Source organism: Macrosteles quadrilineatus, unplaced genomic scaffold, assembly GCF_028750875.1.
Source record: "Macrosteles quadrilineatus isolate MER2022 unplaced genomic scaffold, UCM_ALF_1.0 Scaffold_1__1_contigs__length_201487025, whole genome shotgun sequence".
Classification (NCBI taxonomy): Eukaryota; Metazoa; Arthropoda; class Insecta; order Hemiptera; family Cicadellidae; genus Macrosteles; species Macrosteles quadrilineatus.
In genome coordinates, this window is record NW_026542594.1 from 111,152,076 (window position 1) to 111,177,360 (window position 25,285).

The 25,285-nt window shown below is 37.5% G+C and overlaps 2 protein-coding genes across 5 annotated transcripts in view; one reads left to right on the plus strand and one right to left on the minus strand.

Moving 5' to 3' along the window:
- Nucleotides 1–3,447: 3,447 nt before the first annotated feature.
- LOC128983277 (uncharacterized) overlaps nucleotides 3,448–25,285 on the minus strand; it is a 146,263-nt gene continuing 124,425 nt past the window's right edge. For 2 of the 4 annotated variants that reach the window (XM_054402536.1, XM_054402527.1), the window contains 2 exons: nucleotides 10,726–10,840; nucleotides 3,451–6,145 (listed from right to left, as the gene is read on the minus strand). In XM_054402536.1, coding sequence (XP_054258511.1) covers nucleotides 5,914–6,145; nucleotides 10,726–10,840 — 347 coding nt within the window. In that variant the 3' untranslated portion in view covers nucleotides 3,451–5,913. Of the gene's footprint in view, nucleotides 6,146–10,725; nucleotides 10,841–25,285 lie in introns of all 4 variants that reach the window. The other 2 variants (XM_054402544.1, XM_054402519.1) reach the window with 2 other exon arrangements.
- Nucleotides 3,626–4,501, plus strand: LOC128999863 (uncharacterized). The gene has a single exon (XM_054426591.1). It carries the CDS (start codon nucleotides 3,626–3,628, stop codon nucleotides 4,499–4,501), a length of 876 nt encoding a protein of 291 aa, XP_054282566.1.

The window sequence follows — 25,285 nt, forward strand, 5'->3', positions numbered from 1 at the left end:
TATATTTGATATATACAGCAGACATCCCTATGGTCCCCAACATCACAGTTGCTACGTTTGCTGATGACACCGCACTGTTGTCGAGTCATGTGGACCCTCAAGTCGCTTACATAAATCTACAAGCTGCCTTGACTGAGCTCCAATATTGGCTTAAAAAGTGGAGGATAAAAGTCAACGAAAACAAGTCCAAACATATTGTTTTTACTCTGAGAACAGGGTACAATCCTCCAGTAACAATTAATAATGTAGCCTTAACGGAGGCAGACAGTGTAAAATATTTAGGTCTACTCTTGACAAAAAATTAAATTGGAAATCTCATATCTGGTGCAAGAGACAGCAAATGGAATTAAAACTTCGTAAACTCAATTGGCTACTAGGTACGAATGCAAAATTATCATTGGCTAACAAAATTTTACTGTATAAAGTTATGATCAACCCAATTTGGACATACGGAATTCAACTTTGGGGGACCTCGAGCAAATCCAACATCGAAATTCTTGAACGATTTCAGGCTAAGGCACTGAGAAGAATTATTGGCGCACCCTGGTTCGTATCCAACACTACAATTAGGAATGACTTCAAAATTAAATCAGTGAAAGAAGAAATTACAGACCTTAGCAAAGATTATCAAGAAAAATTAGAATATTGTAATGATGAGCAATAGTACCTTAATTATAATTGTATTTGAGTAACTAAATTATTATTTTTAATAATTCAAAATTGATTTTAATTTCAAAACTACCATAAGTATATTTGAGTTTTTCTTTGTTTTGACAAAATTATTAAAAGCCTAGATTCAGTTATCTCATGACACGCGCTAGTACAGAGGAAGTCCAGTTTCCTGTGAGGCCTCCCCACTGTTTGGGAAAGCCATGACCAATCAGAGCAATCCTTTTCAAGGATTCTCCTTATAAGGAATATTTTATTAATAAAATAATTGTAGTGGGGGATCCCATCGACGGACTCTCCTAGATGAGGTTTACATGTCATTCTCACATCAGACTTCGATCTAGTAAGTAGTTCTCTCTCCAAACTCTCCAATCATTCTCTCTCTTGTTTAATTTTGAGACTTGTAAAATTTCTATCCTTTTAGAGATGAATCCACTGGTATAAAATTAAATCTTAAGTTTTGGTAACTCAGTTTTTATTGCAATGTATTTGTCATATTCTATTTTGTGAACAATTAAAAACATGTAAGAGATTATCGTTCTTTTCTATAATTCCTGATGTTCAGTTATCACACTATATACTCGGCCATGTCAGGCATAACAATATCATCCGAACAGTCTTGCTGTTAATCTGCTGGACAATAGTCAGTGCATTACCAGATTAAAAAGTGTTGTGCATGTGCTGGACCTAAGCTACAGATTTCTGTAAATATTTAAATGATTAATCCAATTTTTGGCAAGACTTGTTGATGAACAGGTGCTTGCTTCCTGACATTGTTTTTTTGATATATGTTTTACTTATTGTTCTCATATTTGAACAGATTGTAAAATAAATTCTGATAAAAAAATTATATACATTGTACCCATTTGTAAAACAAGCGGCCATATCCGTGCTTCGCAACGAAAGAGAATAATTATTATGTTCCATAGATCTACTGGATGAAAAGAACCAACGAATAAATAAACACAATTTCGATAGATCAGCAGCCAACTTTGTCGTGTGACTTTAGGAAAAAGAATTTTATTTGATTTATTTACAATTTGAAAAAGTCCCAGACAGCACAAGGATATTTTATAAATATTTTAAAAATATATATCCATCTTAAAAATATTTTATATATTTTAATATTATTTTTTAAATTTTTGAATAATATTTTAACATAATAGTTTTAAAAGATTGGTCGACCTCGCACATGAGTCTGGATCCGAACTTGTGATAGGCTGCGACTCCAATGCCCATAATACAGCCTGGGGATGCAGGGACACCAACAACCGAGGTAGGTCACTTCTAGAGTACCTAGCTTCTTGCGGCCTACTTGTTGCAAACGTAGGCTTAGAACCAACTTTTTTAAGCAGGATAGGCCAATCAGTAATTGATCTTACCCTGTGTTCAGCGGGTATGGCTGACAGGATTATTGACTGGTCAGTGTCCCTTGAGCCATCCCTGTTTGATCATAGGCACATTGTCTTCAGGTTGGGGAATTTCTGCGGCGAGGTTCGCTTATTCAGGAGCCCAGTTAAAACCGACTGGGCATCCTTCAGAGCTGATCTTCGGGGCAGGATTGCCTCAAATCTGAACACATCTCCTATAAACACAGTTGATGCGCTTGACGAGGCGGCAGATTGTCTAACTAGGTGTTTAGTTACATCCTTTGAGGATAGTTGTCCTTTGCGTAAGGGCAAGAGCAATAGGGCCAGCTGGTGGGGTCCCGAACTTGCCTCTCTTAGGAAGAGAGTAAGGGCCCACTTTAGGCGAGCTAAGAAAAGTAATAATTGGGATATATAACATACTGTTCTCACAGAATATAACCATGCAGTACGAAAGGCTAAAAGGCTTTCATGGATTTTTTTTGTGGAAATTTAGAAAGTATCAAGGATACTTCTAGAATACATAAGTTACTTGTTAGAGACAGGCATGTTACTCTTGGTGCTGTTGAGGGACCGGATGGTGTAATGGCTTTTGAACCTACCGAAATACTAAAGGTTATGGTAAAAACTCATTTCCCTGGTTGTATTGTTTCTGAAGTGCAGCAGGAGGAGGTGAGTCCAGAGCGGCCTAATCTGGGCCGTCGTGCCACTCATTCTAAGTGGAGCACTGCTTGCCGCATAGTCACCTTCAGCAAGGTAAGATGGGCTGTTGGCTTATTACGACCCTTCAAATCGCCGGGTCCTGATGAGGTAAGACCTGTTTGTTTGCAGGAGGGTCTTGACACAATTATACACCCACTCTGTAAACTTTTCAGAGCTAGCTTAGCCTTAGGTCACATTCCCTTAGGGTGGTGTAATTCGCGTATCACATTTATTCCTAAACCAGGGAGGGATAGTTACACTGATCCTAAGTCATTTAGACCCATTTCTCTATCTTCTTTCTTCCTTAAGATCCTAGAAAAGTTTGTCTCAAGATATATGATGGATACAGCTCTCAGGACACATCCTATTCATAATAATCAGCATGCGTATGTCTCAGGAAGATCATGCGAGACTGCGTTGCACCAACTTGTAAGCAAGATTGAGAAAGCTCTAGAGAGCAGTGAAGTGGCCCTGGGTGCCTTTCTCGATATTCAAGGTGCTTTTGATAATACTGGTACTCCAGCGATTCTTAATGCGGTGAGAGCAAGAGGTTTTCACGGTATAATATGTAGATGGATTGAATCCTTGCTTCACAGTAGGAAGGTTAGGCTCTCACTCCATAATGACACGATCGAGGCAAGAACTACTCGAGGATGCCCTCAGGGGGGGGGGGTTCTCTCTCCCCTCCTTTGGAATTTGGTAGCAGATGACCTTATAAGGACCCTCAATGAAAGTGGGGTTTTCGCCTTAGGTTACGCTGATGATGTTGCAATCCTTGTGGTTGGAAAGTTCCACGGAACCATAACTGACCTTATGAATAGAGCTTTAAGGGTAGTGGACCGTTGGTGCCAGGAAGTTGGGCTCCCAGGAGTCCCAGGAAAGTTGTAATGGTACCCTTCACAAGAAGGAGGAAACTGGATGGGATCGGTCCACTAAGACTGCAGGGCACTGTAACAGAGCTGCAGAATCAGGTGAAGTATCTGGGTGTAATTTTGGACAGATCACTTCACTGGGGACCACATCTTCAAAAAGTCACTCAGCGTGGCAAATGGTCCCTTATGGCATGCAGGCGGATGGTAAGTGGCACATGGGGGTTACAGCCTAAACTTTTGCACTGGCTGTATGTATCTGTTGTTCGACCCGCCCTTACTTATGGTTCGCTTGTGTGGTGGCCAAAGATGGAATCTACTATAGCTGTCAAAGCTTTAGCAGGAGTTCAGAGGCTTGCTCTTATAATGATAACTGGGGCAGTAAGCAGCTGTCCTGGAGCGGCTCTAGACTGTCTGCTTGATATGCTACCTATCGACATTTACATCAAGGTGGTAGCAAGTAAAACAGCCCAACGCCTTAGATGCGAAAACTTATGGATAACCTCAGGAAACAATAAAGGGCACTCCAAAATTGTTCAGGTGGTACATAATGATGAATTGGACTTGCCTTCAGATCACATGTCCAAAAAATACTCCTTTGGAAAGCCTTTCAAAGTACTAATACCAGATAGGAAGGATTGGTCTGGCGGAAAAGGACCCATACCCGCAGGTGATTTAGAATGCTATACTGATGGTTCTAAGATCAAAAATGGGGGCACTGGAGCAGGTGTGCATTGGAGAAAGGAGGCACTGGCATTTGTCTTCCAATGGGGGTGTACCCAACTGTTTTTCAAGCAGAGGTCACTGCCATTCTGGTTTGTGCTCGAGACCATCTTAACAAAGATATCAGAGACAAAACAATCAATATCTATACTGATAGCCAAGCGACCTTAAAAGCATTAAACTCTTACGAATTCAACTCCAGGCTCGTGTGGGACTGTCTTGCTTCTGTGTCTGAGTTGGGTAGGAGAAATGACCTTACGCTTTGCTGGGTGCCAGGACACTCAGGCATTAAAGGTAATGAAGCTGCAGACAGATTGGCAAATACTGCCTCTGCGACATCAATGATAGGCCCACAACCCTTCTGAGGCATCTCACGAAACAGTGCATGTTCTTCGATTGCGTCATGGGCCAAGGAAAAGCATCGCAAACGCTGGGTCGATGTTCCCCTTCTTAGGGTCAGCAAGCTTACTCTGTTTAGGCCTTCTAAAAAGGTCGCCTCTGACCTCTTGAGACTAGACAGACGAAGAATTAAATTAACTGTTGAACTGATAACTGGCCATTGAAGATTCAGGAAACATTTACAACGGATGGGCTTATATGATGGTGAACCGATCTGTAGGTACTGTGATAGGTCAGAAGAGACAGCTGATCACTTACTCTTTGATTGTAACGAGCTCTCTGACGCTAGATTGATAACTCTTGGAAATATGGCTAGAGGTAAATACCTTCCTGAGGATGAACTAATTGGGAAGCTACAGGCATTCATTGGGCGCCTTAACTTGTAGGTCAACAAGAAAGCAATTGTCTGGGGTGCGCAATAATTCAATTTCGGATGAAGTGCTTTATGGTCTCGACCTGCCCCTGTTAGATAAGATAAGATAAGATGCCTGAAAGTTTCATTACAATCTGTCGAGCGGTTTCGGAGTCCACAAAGGACAAACAAATAAACAAACAAACATACATTGGATTTTATATATATAGATAGTAACTCTAGGAGGACAAATATAATGTGTAACATGAGTACAAACTGCCTTTGCTGCCATTTCGCCCACTAGTTACAAAAATAACCATTTCACTCTTAACATCTTACAGGACAAAGACTGGAGTGTCGTCACAAATAATGAATACAGAACTTTTGAATTTAATTAACACTAATACCGAAACCCCGGTCTGACAGGCCCACAGGAATTTTCAAAAACACATGTTGGCAACACTGTTTACTTGGGAGATTCCATTCCCCCAATACCTTCCCCCTTTTCCTCCCCTACCTATTGATATATTGTTTGTTCATATTGCATGGGTGCCGTGACCTTGACAGGTTGCCTGTTCATAACATGTCTGTCTCAGAAGCTCAGCGTTATTTTAAAGTGTATTTTAAAGCGGGGTCTCACAGACCGGGGGTTTCGGTTAACGTCAGCCGAAGTAGAGTCTCGGTATTAGTGTTAAATGCATCTGGAATGCCATTTAAATATTTTAGAATGCAATGTATTAGTTGAGGGAAATACAATTTTCATTACCATGGTTATTTATTACATTATTTATACACAACATGTTTTACAGTACCTATTAATTTCTATACTTAACTAAAATGGACTAATTACTGTTGTCTTCTCATCTGACGGAAGTTTCTCCCTGATGGCTCTCATAAGATAAGGGATACGTTCAAAATCTGGCAGTGATTTCCATAGAGGCTGAAGAATGGTGCAAACAGGAATACCAAGAGCTTCAATGGTGTTGACTTGGATTCTGAACAGTCCTCGGACCCGTTCACTGTTCGTAGCACACATTGAAGTGGGTACATACAACACAGCTATCCTGAAACATTACATGTTGGATAACTTAAGTCACACTCACATACTAGAAAGGTACCTTACCAGTGGCAGCGATAAGAGCCAGCGGGCCCCCCCCGCAAGTTTTTCCACCGGACCCCCCTCTCCCAATAATCTTTAAAAACATTATCACATGTATTACCACCTAAACTTCCAATTTAGCTTGGCAAGGCGTCTCCCGAGGCACCGAGGCGTCATCATCTTCTTCCAATCGCGGCAAAATCCTTAATACTTCCCGTAGTCATGGAAGAAACATTATCATAGTCTACCGTGATTGCAACCAAACCTATGACATCAGATAACAACATCACCGTCTCCCGCGTTCACGGCCCAATCCCTAATATATCCCGTGACCCGTGGTGATGGGGAAACCATTTTTTCTGCAATGGCGACAAAACTCTAGATATTTCTCCTGCGGAAAAAGAAACATGATTATCGTCTTTGGCAATCGCGGCAAAAAATTGAACATCTCCTGCGGCCGCGGAGACATCGTCATCGTCACCCGCGGGGTAATGCTCTTGTCGATATCCGCAATAACAACAAAAACGTAAATTTCATCTCCGTGATCCTCGCGGACATAAAAGCTTTTACTTTTAATTGGGCATTATTGTATCGAGTACTGAGAAATTGGCTCAAGCTTGATTTTTTTTGTGCTTGATCTCTCAAGCTTGTAGGCCAGGCTCTGCTCGGCTCGGCTCGAAAATCAACATTATTTTATAAAAATCAACAGTTACCAAAGCAAACCGATTTTGAACCGATCTGATTTGGCCCGAGGCCAGGGCCGGATTTCCCAATAGGCCCGTTAGGCCCGGGCCTATGGGCGCAAGCTCCCAGAGGGCGCACGGCCGAGAGGAAAAATATTTGTTAATATCTAAAAATCAAATAAATAGCCATAGCTTAACATATTTTGCGAGTTGATAAAAAAAACTCTTGCCAATAAAGCATTATATAACTGTTACAACATTACGCATCAATTTCGTTACAACATTGGTAACAAACATTGGTTATACGGGAGTAGGCTGTAGAGATGTTGTCAAGCGCCCGAGCGGTACGCATCGTTGCACTAATTCACTGCCACTATGCTGGCTCGGTGCTACTGATCGCAGTGATTAGGGGCACATGCGTGATAGACACCGTTACCATTTACCACCCTCACCTCACAAAAAAAATATTTACAAATCTTTTGATCAGTTTACCTGCAGGGCCAAGTTAAAATATATAATACGTTTTGTTGAATATTAAAAATACGATAAGTTTATCTTTAAAATTCAATAACGAAAAAATGTTTACAGTATCTGAGTTTGCAACAGGTTTTAGAAAAATTAAATCCCCTCCAAATCACCATTGATGGTGTAATTTTCTCCTCAGCTTAGACCTGAGGATAATTATGGTTGGCGGGACTATTGCTTTGTTTTGCTTTGCAAATATAATCTGGATGCAGTACTACCATAGATTAACCGTAAACTCAAGTCGACTTTTTATCACATTGTTAATTCTAAATATTGTTTTTCATGTCTAGTTCATATGTTGGTGACACTGGAAGTTACTTTTGACGTAATTTTGTTTATATTATTTTAGGGATAGTTCTATGTTGTGTGTTTTAATTTCTTGTAATATAACCATGGGACGACCTATTGTTTATGATTACATCGTTTTATTTTGGACAAACTAGTGTTAAATAACTTAAATAAAAAGAATAGTTTTCAGCTAATCCCTAATGTATGTTTTATCAATGGTGTCACGTACTGTTATGGAGTTCATGTTTTGTGGCCTGAAATCGGAATCAATGGATATGCTTTTTTGCAGGAATGCTCTGTGGGTTGGATCGTTTTGTTTCAGTCTCACAAGCGTGAGCATTTGCCAAAAGCAATAAGCATAAAATTGACAAAAGTGTTCAAGACGGATTTTGTTAAGGCTAACCAAGACAATTCTTCAAAAAACTTGCAATGATAAAATTCCGACGAGGAGTGGTGTTCAAGCAATTAATATGGGCCTATAGGCATGATATAGTTTTTAGACTAGGGGGCGGAAAAATTATTTGGGCCTAGGGGCGCCAAAATGCTAAATCCGGCCCTGCCCGAGGCTCATAGGTATGTAACATTTTTTTACCTGACTCGAAGTAAACAAATCTAAAGTGCAGCCTCCTAATAGTAAGAAATGAAATGAAATGAAAATCCTTCTTTAGTATCAATGAAAGAATGAAATTAATAACAATCACACATACTGAAAGGTACCCTACAACACTGCTAACCTGAAAAATATCATGTTAGATAACATAAATTGGAGTCACATTCACACATACTGAAGGGTATATACTCTACCACTGCTATCCTGAGACATTACATGTTGGAAAACATAAATTGTTAAAAAGCACACACAACACTGCTACTATCCTGAATCCTGAAACATACCTCGCCTGCGGCTTGTGCTTAATTGTTGCTCTCGTGTGCAGCAACAATTAACAACACAGCAACAAAGTCCCACTTTGCTCACTAGCTACACAAATAACTATTGTACCGCACACAGCCGCAGGAGTCTGCAAGCAGGCAGGGACGGATTTCCCACTAGGCACACTAGGACAGTGCCTAGGGGCGGCACCCGTCAGGGGCAGCAGGCCCTTGACAGGTGCCGCGGCTTATGTTTGCTGCCGCTTACAAGTGCCGTCCCTTACGTTTTTCCGCAACTTACAAATGCCGCCGTTTACTTGTGCCACCGCTTACGAGTGCCACCCCTTACGTTTTTCCCGCCGCTTATGAGTGCTGCCGCTTACGAGTGCCACCGCTTACGGGTGCGCTGCTTACCAGTGCCGCCACTTACGAGTGCGCTGCTTACGGCTGCCATAGTCCGCCGACTGTAGGCGCGACCGCAACGGCACGGTGGGGACGGAAAACGACAGTTAAAGGGCAATGATGAGATAGATGAGTTTACAATGGTTAAAAGTAGGAGGAAACCATTGTAAGGACTCAGAATGAAGACTTTACAAAGATATTTATGTGAAAATATATAAATTCAAAGTTGTTATTTCTTATATTCAACTCAAGTACTGTATTTCAATATTACGTATTTTAATGTTTGTGGGATAGAAGACCTTTTCAACTGTAATTCAAATAAAAAAAAATAACTTGCAGTGTTCTTTTATAAACACTCTAAATGGGTTAGACTTAGTTTATATTTAAAAAATAATTACTTTTCACCACACTAAGATGTTTTTAGCCGTTTTACAAAACGTTAATTGGAGGCTGGAAGCTATGTTATTGCTGTCCAGGACCGAAATGGCAGCTGTCATCGTCATTGGGACCGATTTGGTTTTTACGGCCCTAGGGTCACAAAACCACTTACTTAAAACAATGTATACAAAATAAAATATACAAGCAATATCCATATGCATTTTATGTCATCGCTGCCTAGCAACTATTTATTAGTATATTTTTGCTGGTTCCTCTAGGGTATTTCTTCACATAACCTTAAAGTTGTAGTTGTGTTAACTGTTAATGTGCATTTATAGTGTGAAAATTACAACTTAAGACCCTCCATTTTTGTATAGTGTGGTGAATAATGGCGTTCGTACCACGGGTCGAAAGGGTTTTGCAGCTCTTGACTTGGTCCCGAACTTAAAAAACTACGAGCCGGCAAAACCTCATTTTCGGTCCTAGGTACGAAAAATGCTATGAAGGGGCACTAAGGATAGTGCCTAGGGGGGAAATATGTATAAATCCGTCTCTGCAAGCAGGCGGACTATGCCTTCCCTCCTTCACCTCGTGCTTTCACTACTTTGGTGCTGTGAAATGGCGTATTTGGTTATGCAGCCATGATTTTTGAAAATTATGCAAACACTAACCAAAGAAACAGAACCACATGTGGAACAGAATGACAGTACCTCACAAGTAGGTTACACAAGTTTAGTGGTCACAAGTATGTTACAGGGTGTCCAGTGTCCCACCAAAATAAAATGTAAGGACAATTCCAGGTTCAAAATTACCAGGACAAAATTTGCCGCTCAAAAAAGCAAAACTTACCTAATTAAACCTGCTAGTATATCACAACAATTGAGATGAATACCCGTGATTGCGGCAACATCGGTGATGATCTCCAGCGATTGTGGTAAAATCGGCAATGATTTCCCACAATCGCGGCAACACTGTCATGACTTCTTGCGATGTCGGACATCCATGAACTAATGTTAAAATCGCTGTAAAATGTGTGATGATTTCTTGCGATCACAGCAATTCCGTGATCATTAGAAAAATCTCTGATTTCGAGGGGATTTTTTGGCTACTATTCAAACATTTAAATTTCCTGGTTCTTTACTAAATTCACAGATTTTTTCTCTGTCATCAAAATGTACGCACAATTCCCGGTTTTCAGGACAACATCTGGATCAAATTTTAGTATGTCCATCTGTGTGAGTCCGTCTGTCTATGTGTGTGCCGTGCCGGCCTTAACACTACAGTCTGTATCAATAATATAAATGAAATAATGTACTGACATTTAAGTAAGTGCCACAATAAAACAAAAGTATTACAATAGACAATCATTTCAGAAAAAATCTTGACAAAATGCACTCACAATTTGGCGTCTGGTGGTACAAGAATGTCCTCTGTTTTAACTCTTTCTTTTTTCTCAGCCGACTCCATGTTTATAGCAACTGGATAACCTCCTTTTCGCATGACGACCACATGATCTGGAAAGTAAGTTGCAGGAAATAACTAGAATATTTTCATAAGTGCTGTGTTAATTGGGGAAAAAACCAAGTAATATTCTCAATCTCAAGTATTAAGCTATGATACAATGCTGGCCAGGAGGTCTGCAATTGCGGAGGGCTTACAGCCCGAAGGAACCTCTACTCGACATAAAAAAATGTTGTTTTCTTGTTAGAAGTTTTGTCTTCTCACTTAGTAATGTTTTATTTACATTTTCCAAAGTAGGACAACTGTGTCAAACAACTGTTTATATCTAGCCATTCATACGAACTACTGTATTGTAAGTTGTGTCATGTTGTTGTGGTGTAAAGCATTGGTGAGGTGATGTGTATTTAGCAGACAACTGCAAAGCAATGGCCAAGCAGATCAGCAGATTACTCAGTAGGGTGCGCATAAAATATGGGAAACGAAACAAAAGGAAATTCTATTTTAAATTCATGCTTTTATTGAGAACATAATATTTTAATATTTTCGTAACTAGAAATTATCCTTGGATACTAAGCTTATCTAAAGAAGTATTTTGTCAGACTCTGAATACTGTAATTTAATCACGTTCTTCAAGTACTACATGGCAAAATGAAGTAGGTGGAATTCAAAGAACTAAATAAGACCTAGTTGTGGCGATAAAATAAAAACTAATATTGTTGCGTTACATGATATTTGGCATATGTGTGTATGTGTTTGATAGTAAATGTTGAGATAATATACTTTATAGCTGGTAGATAGAGTGTATGTGTGAACGTAAGTGCAGGGGTGTCCATCCCCCCCAAGGCTTATGGCCCAAATCCCCTCCCCCAAACTCGTCAAGACCATACCACCAAATCGGTCGTGGAGTTCTGAGCCCACCCCTAAAATGTTGATGGTACAAAATGATACAATGTTTGTTATGCATATTCCATATTTGGTAGGCTAACTTATTTACCACCAATATTGAAATGCTGGTCAAAATCTTTGTTGCAAGAGTAGTTGTATAAAGAGTAGTTGTATAACTTAACTTTGGGCAGTTTTCGCATCATTGTTATTTCACTTAGAAAATTAGCTAATTTTGTCAATAGAAATTTTAACCAAACTATTAGTTGTTCTTAGGGGTCTGCGACAAGCTTAATTACCGTCATCGGGTTCGGTACAGCGGTACAAAATCGTACAAAATCGGTTTGGTACAACCTATTATAATAATAAACTACTTTCAGTTTACTATCCTAGTCAACGGCAGTTGGTTCCTAGCACATAAAAGGCTTATCAGATGTTTGTTTACGATCTTCATAATTTATTACTAGGATAGTGATGCAATAAAAAAGCCATTAGCAGTCCCAAATACATTAATATTTTATCACGACAATAATTATTGTACTCAAGTACTTCCAAGAACTCCGAGTTTTATCACTTCAATCCTTTACGACTTTCATTTATTAGCCTACTAGCGTAATAATTATTTTGATATCCCAATTCTATTTTATCATAAAAATAAGTTTTTATAATAGCTGTTAAATTTAATCTCTAACTCTAGTCAGTATTTTTGTATTTTACAACAGTAAAATGACTTTTTTATAAAAAAAATATTTACAAGACACAAACTACCATGAATTACTTTCTTTCAAAATAATCTGTAATAGTTATGTTTTTGAATAAAGAAATATATATTTTTGTCCACTACTACCTTGTTTCGTTACACAATTTTGTTAGCAATTGGAGCAAACGGGTGGTGCAGGAGGGGAGGGGGAGGATCTATGACCTTGAGTGTCTGGGGCAGACTCAACTGGTCCCGTAAGCCAGGTACGCTACTTCTACTGGTCCCGGTCTCAAGTAAGGTCTCTTAGGCCTCGGGTACGATACGAGCGGCGAGCGGTGAGCGGCAAGCGGCGAGCGGCAACCTGAGCGGCACGTAAGCGGCGGTGGTGGCTACGATACAAGCGGCACTTTTGTAACGCTCATGAAATTTCCCAAGTTGTATGAGTTAGTTTAGTATAAAATGGTAAACTATGCTTACCTGCAAGACCTATTGCAACTGTGGTTGCTATCTGACAATGGTTTGCCTTTAAAGAAAAACGTAGGTTTTAGAAAAACCTTAACCATAATGTTTTCCATACTTTTCTGGAGACTGAAGTGTTTTAAAACTTCCTTGCTGGTCATTCCACAAACATTACCTGGACTGCACCTCACGTATCGACCCGTATCGCATGTTTTCTGCTGTTTCCCTGTCATTTTAGGCCGAACTGAAGCATGGATCACCTGAGCGGCGAGCGGCGTTTTCGCGAAAATCGGTTTTGACTTGGAACCATGAGCGGCGCTGAGCGGTGCCGCTCACCACCGCTCGCCGCTCAGACGTATCGTGGCCACCCTCAACAAATTTACACGCAACCAAATGAGACCCGATGTCAGAGCGGCGCCGCTCATGCCGCTCGCCGCTCACCGCTCGCCGCTCGCCGCTCGTATCGTACCCGGGGCCTTAATCTGCACTTCTACTGGTCCAGTCGGCAGCCCCTTTGTAATTTGTCTAACAGGATTACGGCTAGTGATTGTATAGCTATCAATGCCCATTTATCAGTAGGAGGAAGGGGTCTGAGGTGTTTCGCTGTCTCTAAAAACACATGTTTGGAGAGTGTTTGATGACTCAGATAGTGTTAAAATGGGACAATCACATAAGTTACCTGTGCAATAAAATTTCCAAAGCAACTTTTATTATTAGAAGACTTAAGTCAATTGTTAGTTTAGACGTTTTATCTGCTATTTTATCTGCGTTTTTTAATGTTTAGTGTATATTTTAATTGATTTAGATCAGTTTAAAACTAATAGTTCTGTTCATAACTATGGAACAAGACAAAAAACATTTAAGAATCAACCAATGTAATTTTCAAAGAACTATTAATTCAACTTTAGAGGTTGGTAAAAGAATGTTTAACCTGAACATGTAAAAAATCTTATCTTAACTAATTTTAGAAGGTTTTTGAAACAGTTTTTGATAGATTTGTCCATATACAAAGTTTCAGAATTTAATGAATACTGGGATTCTGCAGGCAGACGCCATCTTGACTAAAATTTAATTTGTTTAATTTAGTATTGAATGAGTATTGTCTCTATGTGATAATTAAAAAAATATTGTATTGACGATGCACCTATTTAAGGTTACAATGTGTAATCATGTAAATGTTTTGTGCAAATAAAGATTGATTTGATTTGATTTGATGACGGGTTTCACCTAGTAATATATAAGATAAAGACTTACCTCATTAGACATAAATAAAAAAACAAGTTAAGAATGATCTTTATTAAGAAATGACTTTGAGTTCAATGTGGGCTAAATTAATAGCCAAACAAATTTTGTAAATTAATAAATAGACCTACAGAAAGCTTTACTGTGCGTAGGAAAAGGAAAAATGTTCTTTATTCATTGTTTTTCTACCTCAAAATAAAATTGATATCGCACGTGTCACAGAAACAGAAACCCATCTGATATCAACAGAAAAATGTACAATCCCAGGTTATCTCGTTTACAGATCGGACAGGGATGAGGGACTAGTGGAGTTGCCATTGCGGTTAAAATAGAAATTGTTCCAGATAATAAACCTACTAAAATACTAGGCGTTCTAAGCTGTAAGCATGAAGCTTGACAAATCCTAATGGAAGACTACTCTTAGTCACTACTAACGACTACGGCATATCAATTGTTGCCCCAAATGAATTCATTTAACTACAATGTCAGACCAGGCATTTTAGATATTGGATTATTTAAAAATATGTCTCGCCCAACACATATGACACCACTAATTGACTTTGATTCCGATCATCCAGTCATTCTTTCATTTGACTAAACACCTGAAATAGAACTTCCAAACGAAAAACTTATTAAAGGAGTAATCGACTGGGAAATGTTTAAAGAATGCTTTCACGACAATTTTCTCCTTCCTCGCCAACTAAAAGATAAAACCCAAATTGACGAGGCTATCGATTTGTTTGTCACTTCCATTCGTCTCTCAGTAGAACAAGCAACTCGTCAGTTTAAGCCTAAAAATAGTTTTCCTCAATTCCTCGATACATACTGTCCCTTATTAATCTGAAGAATAAACATAAAAGATTATGGTAACGCTACAGAACTCCTTTGTTTTGCAGAAGATATAATCAGGTTAGACGAGTAATAGACGAGTCAAATGGGAATTAGACCGATTCGGATAAATAAATATAAATAAATAAATATATCTTTATTGTCACATAAACGTTTCACAGATTACATAGCAAAAGCTACAAAAACAGGTGACATCCTACTATAATATTATAAATGAGAAAGTTTGGATGTTTGTGACAAGTGAACGCAAAAAATACTGGTCGGATTGGGCTGAAATTTGGCATGATGATAGCTCACATTCCCGATTAACATATAGGCATATTCTTATTTCAAAAATCCTTTCGGGCTCCGCCCCAGTGGCTCTGGAGTTTCCCATGTTAACCTTATGAGAAATAGAATTATTGAATCTTAACAGCTGTTTCAATTAAACAAGTTGGTTCTGTTCTATGATGTTCAATAGCATTAAAGTTACAAGGATTACCAACAGGGTGCAGCACTATTATTTCTTTTACATTTATGACAACAGCTAATTTGCAACCAAAAGGTGAGTGAGCGTAGCGAACGAACTTCAACTTGGAGGCGAGTGAGCGTAGCGAACGAGCTAACCTGAAGGCAAGTGAGCGCAGCGAACGAGCTCCAACCTAAAGGTGAGTGAGCTAGCGAACAAACTCTAACCAGGACGTGATTGAGCCATGCGAACAAGATAATCTTGAAAATTAAGAAGTTAAACGGGGCAAAGCCGGCGGGTTACAGCTAGTTGTCAATATAATCATAATATATCATAATAAGTAGGCTACCTAAAATACTAAAAACATACAAAGATTCTTAGAAATAATTATTTGCGTTATTTTATAAAACATAATACTTACGAATTAAAAAAATTACCATCATTCAAAAATTCATCAATACTGTAATATATTTTGTTTACAAGAAATGAGGCAAGGCTGATTTTAAAAGACATTTTGTTTATTAAATCTTTATATTTTGGTTGCAGTTTATTAAAAAATGTCTTTCCCATATATTTTGGTTTTTTTTTCTATTAATTTTAATCGGTGAATCAGAAACTGAAAATTCTTTTTGGAACGGGTGTTATATAGATGGTCAAAATTCTCCGCATATAAGTTTTCAAAATTTGACTGTACCATTAATAAGGATTTATAAATAATTAACACGTTCGCTACTGCAATAGTACGAAATTTTTCATTCACATGGACAAGCAATGCACATATGCGACGGCCGGTTTCCACCCATAGACTGCCGTCGCATATTTGCGTCAGGGTTCTAATGTTATTAAAATGCTTATATCTTTGTAACGGTCTATTTGAAGGCACTGAATTCCCTGCAGTAGTCTACAGAGATGTCTGACGCACAACTGCGTCGCTTGGTCTGTGGATATGATGATTGGTGACGTCATATGATAGTTGGAAAAACTGGTCTTTACTTTTCTGCATCACTGTATGTAATTATGTATGCAGTATGTATGCTGCATTATCCTTTGTAGCTTTTATATTTGTTCAGTTATAAACTGTTCTTGAATAATCTGTTTTATTTACTTACTTTCACCTCAAAACACAAACAAAAATGAACCGTCGCACATATGCGACGTCTATTTCAAGAAAACTACGATAGTTTTCACTATTGTCTTCGCTGTAGACCGGGCGTCTCAAATATGCGACATTACAAAAGGTTATAAAAAATGCAAAAAAACAAGAATAATATTATTTACAAACACGATTGTAGCGTATTACGATGTAAATTATCACTGTTTTACAGGTTTTCGCCCGTGGTCTGTGTGTACTGTTTTCCGAGTCACAGCCGGTCTATGTGTAAGATTCAAATGTATACCTCGGTCTGTGGCAATGACCGCGGCGTCGCATATATGCGACGCTCAGTAGCGAACGTGTTAAACTCAAACAAAGCATTTGGAAACAGGCAGAATTCAGCTTATGTAATATGTTTTCAATACACTTGGCCAAGGTTAAATTTGAATCAACATGCAAACCTCAAAATTTAGTACCCTTGACAGTTTTGGCAATGAATACACAAACTATAAAGAAGAACAGGTCCTATGGACAATATTCTAACAGTATTTTCAAATTTGGAGCGCGAAATATCTGTAGTTCTGCACTGAACCACCACTCAGCGCTGTAGTCAAGTTTAGCACGCGGTGAAGTGCGAGAGAGAGCGACATACACTGTTTTCGTCCCCTGTGGGCCAGGCCACGAGAGAAAGAGAGAGGGGGCGAAAACAGTGTATGTCGCTCTCTCTCGCACTTCACCGCGTGCTAAACTTGACTACAGCGCTGAGTGGTGGTTCAGTGCAGAACTACAGATATTTCGGGCGCCAAATTTGAAAATACTGTTAGAATATTGTCCATAGGACCTGTTCTTCTTTATAGTTTGTGTATTCATTGGTTTTGGTTCTTGTTTTATCTGTGAAATTTTGGTATTGTATCGTATTAAATTTTACTAGCTGTGTTTTTTCTGGATTTAATTTTAGTCCGTTTATTTCAAACCACCTTCTAAGATCGATTAATGCTTCTTCTATTTTCACCCATAAATCGTCCTCTGTTTTAGTTTTAACAACAGCAGTTGTGTCATCTGCATACGGTATTAAATGATGAGAAAAATTTTCAGGTAAGTCATTTATATAAATTAAGAAAAGAAGAGGACCCAAAATAGAGCCCTGTGGGACACCTGCTCTAATTTCATTCCATTAAGATTTTGACTGCAAACCTCCTTTTAAAATGAAAATTCTTTGAAATCTACCTGTTATATATGATCTCAACCATAAAATAGATTTCTTAGAAAATCCATAAATTTCCAGTTTTTTTAAAAGAATGTCATGGTTGACACAATCGAAAGGCTTGGATAAATCACAAAACACCCCCATTGTATTCAGTGACTCATCCAAGGCCCATGGCACTTCATTAACAAAATGGGATTTAGCAGTCATTGTGCTGCAACCCTTTCTAAAACCAAATTGTTTACTACTAAATATATTGTTTGTTTCCAAGAAATTATAAATTTGGTCATAAGCAATTTTTTCAAAAATCTTGGAAAAAGAAGGTACAAGTGATACAAGCCTATAATTGTCAGTATTATGCTTTTCACCTTTCTTAAAAAGTGGCTTGAGTTCTCCATATTTAAATTGTTTAGGAAATATTTTTTTTTAAGTGATTGGTTAATAATAATTATGAGAGGTTGTGAAGTAGAGTCTATAACTTTTTTCATGAGATCAACCGAAATTTCATCCCATCCTGCAGATTTTTTATTTTTTAGTGATTTGATTACTTTGACTACATCGTTTTGCTCAATGGCTTTAAAATCATAATGAAATAGTTGTCTGTCATTAAGTTCCTTGTCATATTTAGTGCCTTTATTTAGATAATAATCTTATAACAAATATATATCAAATTTATCCTCTGATTACAACTCCTTATGGCTCGCAACTAAAGGAATATTGAAAGAACACTCCCCAAAACCCAGTTTAAGAAACAACGGTCATTGTAAACAAAAGCAAAACGGAAAAAGCGAATGCTTTAGCCCATTACTTTCAGTGTTCATTTCGTCCAAATAAAGAATTTCAAGACCCTGAATTTTCTTCTCATGTTTTGAATGTAATTACGTTTTTTTTCTCATGTTATACCTGACCTGTATAGCAATGTAATGCTGATCAGTTGGTAAATTGTAAAAAAATAGAAACAGCTGGTTTGTAGTAATACGGCAATGCCAACATCAAGTGTCACTTTACCCGTTCTGTATAGTTAATAATTGCATATATTTACCCACTTACCACTGATTATTGAAACGTGTTTAAACAGTTACAAACACATTGCCTAGAGAAACTAAAAACAGCTTGACATATACCATCAGTATTAAAAGTTAAAATCAATCATAAAATACCCCCGCCACAGCAAACCTGCAGTCTAGGCGAATTTCCATTTACTTGGCCGGATTTCTTCTAAAATATTCCCTTCAAACTGACAGATTTATTTCCTAGTTAACATTAATTTTAGTGAGTGCTTAGGTTTGCTGCTACAGGTACTGAGGTGTGTTTTTTTTTTTTTTTTTTTTATTGAAATGTTGATAGCTTAGTATGTAATCAAAATTGCCAAATTTGATTAAAATATATACATAAACAAGCAAACTACAACAGTTTATTTATTCTCCATAAGAATAACATGGGAATTTTAAGTTAAAATTTTTTTGAATTATCTACGTAACCGTTAGGCATACAACAACACTTTAATGTACAAAATTATTTCTTTTTTTAAGCTCTACAAAATGGTTTGGAAAGAAATTGTGAAATTTTTAGTTTTTAGGGTGAAAAAAGAGGAAACCAATTTTTACCCCATAAAACCCCCCATAAACAAGTAAAAACTTGAAAACAGGACAATTGCTGTCCCCAGCTATTTATACCTCTTCCGCTATCTATTCCTGCTCCAAATAGTTTTAAAATAATTTATTATACCTTCCTTTGAATAAAAATGTTCATGTTTCTCGATTTTAATACTATGTAGTAAAGAAAAGTGTGTTTGGAAAGTTTAAAAATGGGTATATTTAGTGAAAAACCCTGTCCCCTAGGTTAGAAGTTGGATACATAAGCTTATATTTTCAGTAATATTAAGGCAATTAATTTTTAATATTTGGTTTGAATGAACTTATAATGTTAAAATATTGACAAAAAATACTAAACAGGCTTTTTAATGAAATTAAATTATACTGGCAATAACAATTGTTAAAAGTCGCGTCCCTGGCTGTGAATGTAATGCTGGGTTTGAGGGTCGGAACCAGTTCTCGTCAGGTCTTTCAACCCTATCGACTCCGGGCGGATCGATGTTTCGCCCTCTCTCAGTTCGTTGTTGACTGTGGGTGAAGTAGTTTAGGCGTGATGTTATGCCAGGCTTTCCAGTTTATTCGAAAAGTCTTTATTTAAAATCTGTTTTGTAAGCGTTAAGTTTTTGTGTAATGATCGGTAGGCCTACTGATAATAACTGTTACAATAAGGCAAATACCTTATTTAAAACTAAGAAAATTAAGTCAAACGCATACTAAACCAAACTTATGGCCAGCAAAGGGAACCATGGCCTCTATGTTCCATTTTAGTAAATGACAAGAGTGAAAATGCTAATGTCGGTCACTGCAATTTGGGTCACAAAATCTGAGGTTCTGATGTGTGACCTACATTACTTTTGGTGAATTGTGTGACCCAAATTACTTCTTTTATGAGTTTTCAATGTCGAGAATTGATTTTTTGGACCCCCTAGAGAGGGGATGACATGCTAGCTGACTGACACGCGACAAATTGCTCCGTAATTAGTTACAATTTGTGCGGGTAATTTGTGAATGCTATATAGTGGATTGTGCATGTATATTAAGTAACTAACATGGACTTCGTGTTAGTGTCTGATTCGCATGCTAATATTGTTTACCCGTATAAAATAGTTATCTGTAGCTGAAGTTACAGTTTGAGGTTAGGAGCGTCGAGCGTCGTAACCGGTCAGTTGCCGAGCATGGACGGTTGGTTCGACTGATAAGAAGACCAGCTGAAGGATCAACGATGCCAAACGTATCCAACAGACCTATTACTCGCAACAATAGTTCTTCAAGTCAACCCGACAGTTTAACAATGGACGATAAATTGAATCTACTTGAAGAGGTACGTAAAATTAAATTAGCCAATGATGAGTGTCTGAACGAGATTACTAGTGTGAAAGACGATATTAAACAGTTCAAGAAAGATATAAGCGATTCTCTTGATATGTGTTTTAGTAAAATAAAAGACTGTGAGGACTCTATTAATAAAAATTCAAATGATATCGTATCCTGCGAAGAGCTTATTGATGGTTTAAAAAGTGAAAATATATCGCTTAATAAATCAGTTAGTGATTTAAAGAAAAGAGTTATCGCCAGTGAACAATATTCTAGGAGTAATTGTATTGAAATAAGTGGTGTGCCTGAGACAAAGGATGAGAACATTATTTCCGTGGTGAAGCAGGTAGCTAACGCGCTTAACTTTAAATTAGACGCAAGCATGATCGACGCCGCGCACAGACTTTCCAAGAATGACAAGAAGCCCGATCTCCCGCGTGATATCATAGTGAAGTTCTGTCGTCGCTTTGACATGGAGGAAATGCGTAAGCGGACCAGGGTGAAGAAATCTATTGCCGTGGCGGAGCTCGGATATCACAGCGAGGGGACAACCTATGTCAGCTTGTCGCTCGGCAGAGAGACGCGTCAGTTGTGGAGCGATGGGAGGAACTTTAAAGCAGACCATGACTTCAAGTACGCCTGGATCACGAGTGCCGGGAAGATCTTCCTGCGGAAAACAGATAAAGACAATGCCATCCACATCACGGAGAAAGCAGATCTGGAGCAACTCAAGTGAATATGCATGTACGTTTACCCCTAATTGCACGTTTTAGCATGTTGTCTTTACTTTATTTATTTAATATTTTTACTTATTTATTTTCAACTATTATATTAATATTTCATCCTACGTCTTATATTAAGTAATGACTAGTCAAATTTGTATTTATCATCAAAACGTAAGGGGTTTAAGATCCAAAGTTGATACGTTTAGATTAGGCATGTTTGCCAATAATTGGGATGTGGTAGCATTGACTGAAACATGGTTGAATGAGTCTGTAAAAAGCGCAGAGTTGTTTCCGCCCGGATACCAGGTGTTTCGACGGGATAGATGTGAACAGCGTACAACAGGGTTATCTAGAGGTGGAGGGGTATTGATAGCTGTTGCATCTAATATTAAAGTGATAAAATTGTCTGATTTGGAAAATGAGGGAGAAAATGTATCATTATTGCTTGAATTCCGTAACAAAAAACTTTTAATTATTTCTAATGTTTATTTTCAACCCAATTCTCCTTTGCATGTTTATTTAAATTATTACGAACAATTTTACAGCTATAACTTTAGTAATGAAAACATTTTGTTGTTGGGAGATTACAATCTTCAAATTAGCGGTAAAAGTTTTGATTTAGCCTTGGGAAATAATGCATACAAACAGCTATTATTTTTTGTAGTATTCTAAAACTTTATCTTAAAAATTATGTTAGAAATGAAAGTGGTAAAACTTTAGATTTAGTGTTGTAAGACATAGATAGTATAGATGTAACTGTTGATAGCTGTCCCCTTGTAAATATTGATAAGTACCACCCACCTTTGGTTATCAGTTTTGGTTGTAAGGGTATTCATCACGATCTCGAACCTAATCAAAATGGTTATTTCTATAATTTTTAAAAGGCAGATTTTTTAAGTTTGTACAATGAAATAAAAAAATAAACTGGACTGAAATTAGACTTATTGAGGATGTTAATTTGTCTGTTGATTTTTTTATACTAAATTATATAATGTATTCAATAAGTTTGTTCCAAAAGCAAAAAAAATCAATTTCAAAGTATCCTGTTTGGTTTAATCGCAACATAATATCGTTGATCAAAAGAAAAGAAAGACTAAGGAGAAAGCTAAATAAGTATAACATGATTTAAACATTAAATGACATGATTTAAACATTAAATGAATACAAACTGATGAGAAGTACTATTAAAGTAAATATTAAGTCAGCCTATAAAGAATATATTTCAAATTTAGAAAACAATGTGTTGAGCAATCCTCAGACATTTTGGAGTGTGGTAAAACGTCTTAGAGTTAATGATAACAGCCCAACTGTTATGAAATTGGATGATAGAGTCGTGGAGGGTGGGAGGGCCATAGCGGACGAGTTTGCTACTTACTTTAAGTCTGTGTACAAGCCTTGTCAGCTGGGCAGCGACGACCTGTGTCGGCGTGCGCTCCACTCACCGACCCTGCCTGGCGTCCCGTGCCTCACTGTCTCCTGTGTCTCGTCTCATGATGTCCTCTCTGCACTCAAAAACCTCAAACCTAAAAGATCTCTTGGTCCAGATGGAAAACCGCCATATATTCTCAAAGCCTGTGCAGATTTGTTTGTTGAACCACTTCTAGCTATTTTTAATCTCGAGATTACCAGCAGTGTTTTCCCAACGAAATGGAAACAAGCTAAAATAATTCCCATCTTCAAAAAGGGCCGAAGAGACGCCATAAAGAATTATCGTCCAATATCAATTTTGCCTGCTCCTGTCAAAGTATTTGAATCAGTTCTTCATCATAAAGTGTTCAGCCATGTCAGTAAATTTCTATCTTCAAAACAGCACGGATTTTTCCCCAGTAGATCCATTAGTTCAAATCTGTTAAATTTGTCTGAGTTTTGTATTCCTGTTATTGATAGTGGCAATCAAGTTGATGTAATCTACACCGATTTTGAAAAGGCCTTCGACAAGGTTGATCACCTGTCTTTGATTTCGAGATTGAACTACTTCGGGTTTTCAGAAGGACTCATCAAACTATTTTGTTCATATCTCAGGGGTCGAAAACAATTTGTATCTTTTGAGGGACACCTATCAGAAGAATTTTATGTAGACTCAGGTGTTCCCCAGGGCTCAAATTTGGGACCTTTGCTATTTATTTTGTACATTGATAGCTTAAAAGATTTGATAATAAACTGCGAGTTTCTTCTATATGCTGACGATCTCAAAATATTCACTATTGTTAACAACCAACAAGATTATGTTATGCTACAAGATGATCTCGATCGATTGTTTCTTTGGAGTCGTGACAATCTAAAATTTCATGTGGATAAATGTTCTGTTGTAACATATTCAAAGAAAACCCCAAGTAACCTCATCATGCATAATTATAATATTGGGGATAATCTTCTTTCCAGGAAAACTTCAATTAAAGACTTGGGTGTGACATTTGATTCCAGATTTACATATAATGATCATGTAATTTCCATTTGTAAGACTGCATTCTCAATTGTTGGTGCATTCTCTCTAATACGCAGGTTAGGCAACATTTTTACTAATCAGAGAAGTATCAAACTGTTATATTGTTCACTGGTCAGGTCAATGTTAGAATATGCATCTGTGGTATGGTGTCCTAGTGTGAATTATTTATCTGATCTCATAGAGGATGTCCAAAGAAGGGTCTTGAGATTTCTTTATTACAAAACATTTGGTCACTATACGATGCTGGTCCCATACTCAGAACTTCTCACACTGTTTGAAATCGATCAGTTGAGTACTAGGCGTAAAGTGTCAATGATGTTGTATCTGAGGCGGTTGGTGTGTGGTGAACTCGATGACGCAGCGTTGCTGTCCTGTGTGCGGTTCACGTTGCCCAGACACAAATCACGTTCGCGTTTGCTCTTCTCCCCACTTCTCTAGAACGAACCTTGGAATGTGTTCGCTGCTCACCTCAATGGTTAGGCTTTTCAACACAATTAATTAATAATGATCAAATAGACATATTTTTTAACTGTCACACTACGTTCAGGAAATACGTTTTTAAATATTTAATTAGTTCTAAATAATTATTGTTATTCAGTTAATTACTCTGTTCAGACTTAGTTGTTTTCTTGTATTTGTTTAATTCGTTATTGTTGTTATAGATATTTAAATAATTGCCAATGTTATTTTTAAAGATATTTTTATTTGTACGTTATTTATTGCTATTTATTCGTTTTTTTCATCTATTGTATTGTTGTGAGTGATTACACTAATAGTTATAATTTCTTCAGCAAGAGGAACTTTTACAATATTTATTATTTATTATGCATGTCAAGATGTTGTTGTTAGAATATTAATGCTACAATGTAACTGGGTTTATCCTGTTTTGCAGCATTGTAATAAAAAAAATAAATAAATTGAAAATTATTTCTGTTTATTTCTTTACTTGACCTATTCTGATGATGGGCGGGATTATACAACCACGTGGGCGGAAAGAATTTGGTTTCGAGGTTTCACATATATGTAGGGATATAAATATATATATATATATTAATTTGAACGGAGGGTGTTTTTGGCTTCTGGGGACCTAAAAACAAAAAAGTAAATCGGTCCCGGGTCTAGGTCTTATGGGACCTACGGTAATATCTTGATCCCTATATAGGAAATTCGCTAAAAACCAATTTAAAAAATTTTCTTTGGTTTTATTCAAGCAGGTGTTTGTTAAGTAAACACTAAATTTAACGGAGAAAAAGTTAATGTCAATAGTAAAATGAGTTGATTTTAAATAAGAGTAAATAGTTTGCTTACATCAGTGCACCTCACATAATCATACAAGAATCATGTCAAAAAATGTTTCAAATTTGTTTCAATAGATACTGTAGGATGTGAATCTACTTGCAATATCCGAAGTCAATGATAGAAGAAAATATAATGTGGTTGCTACTCATACAAAAACAATGCCAATAGTAGGCCTACTGAGTTACAGGTCTGTCTACCATACCATTGCTGATAGCCATAACATTACAGGCTGTTGGTAGATG

Excerpts from the sequence above, each read along its gene's own strand:
- LOC128999863 (XM_054426591.1), top strand. The coding sequence starts at position 3,626 with ATGGTACCCTTCACAAGAAGGAGGAAACTGGATGGGATCGGTCCACTA.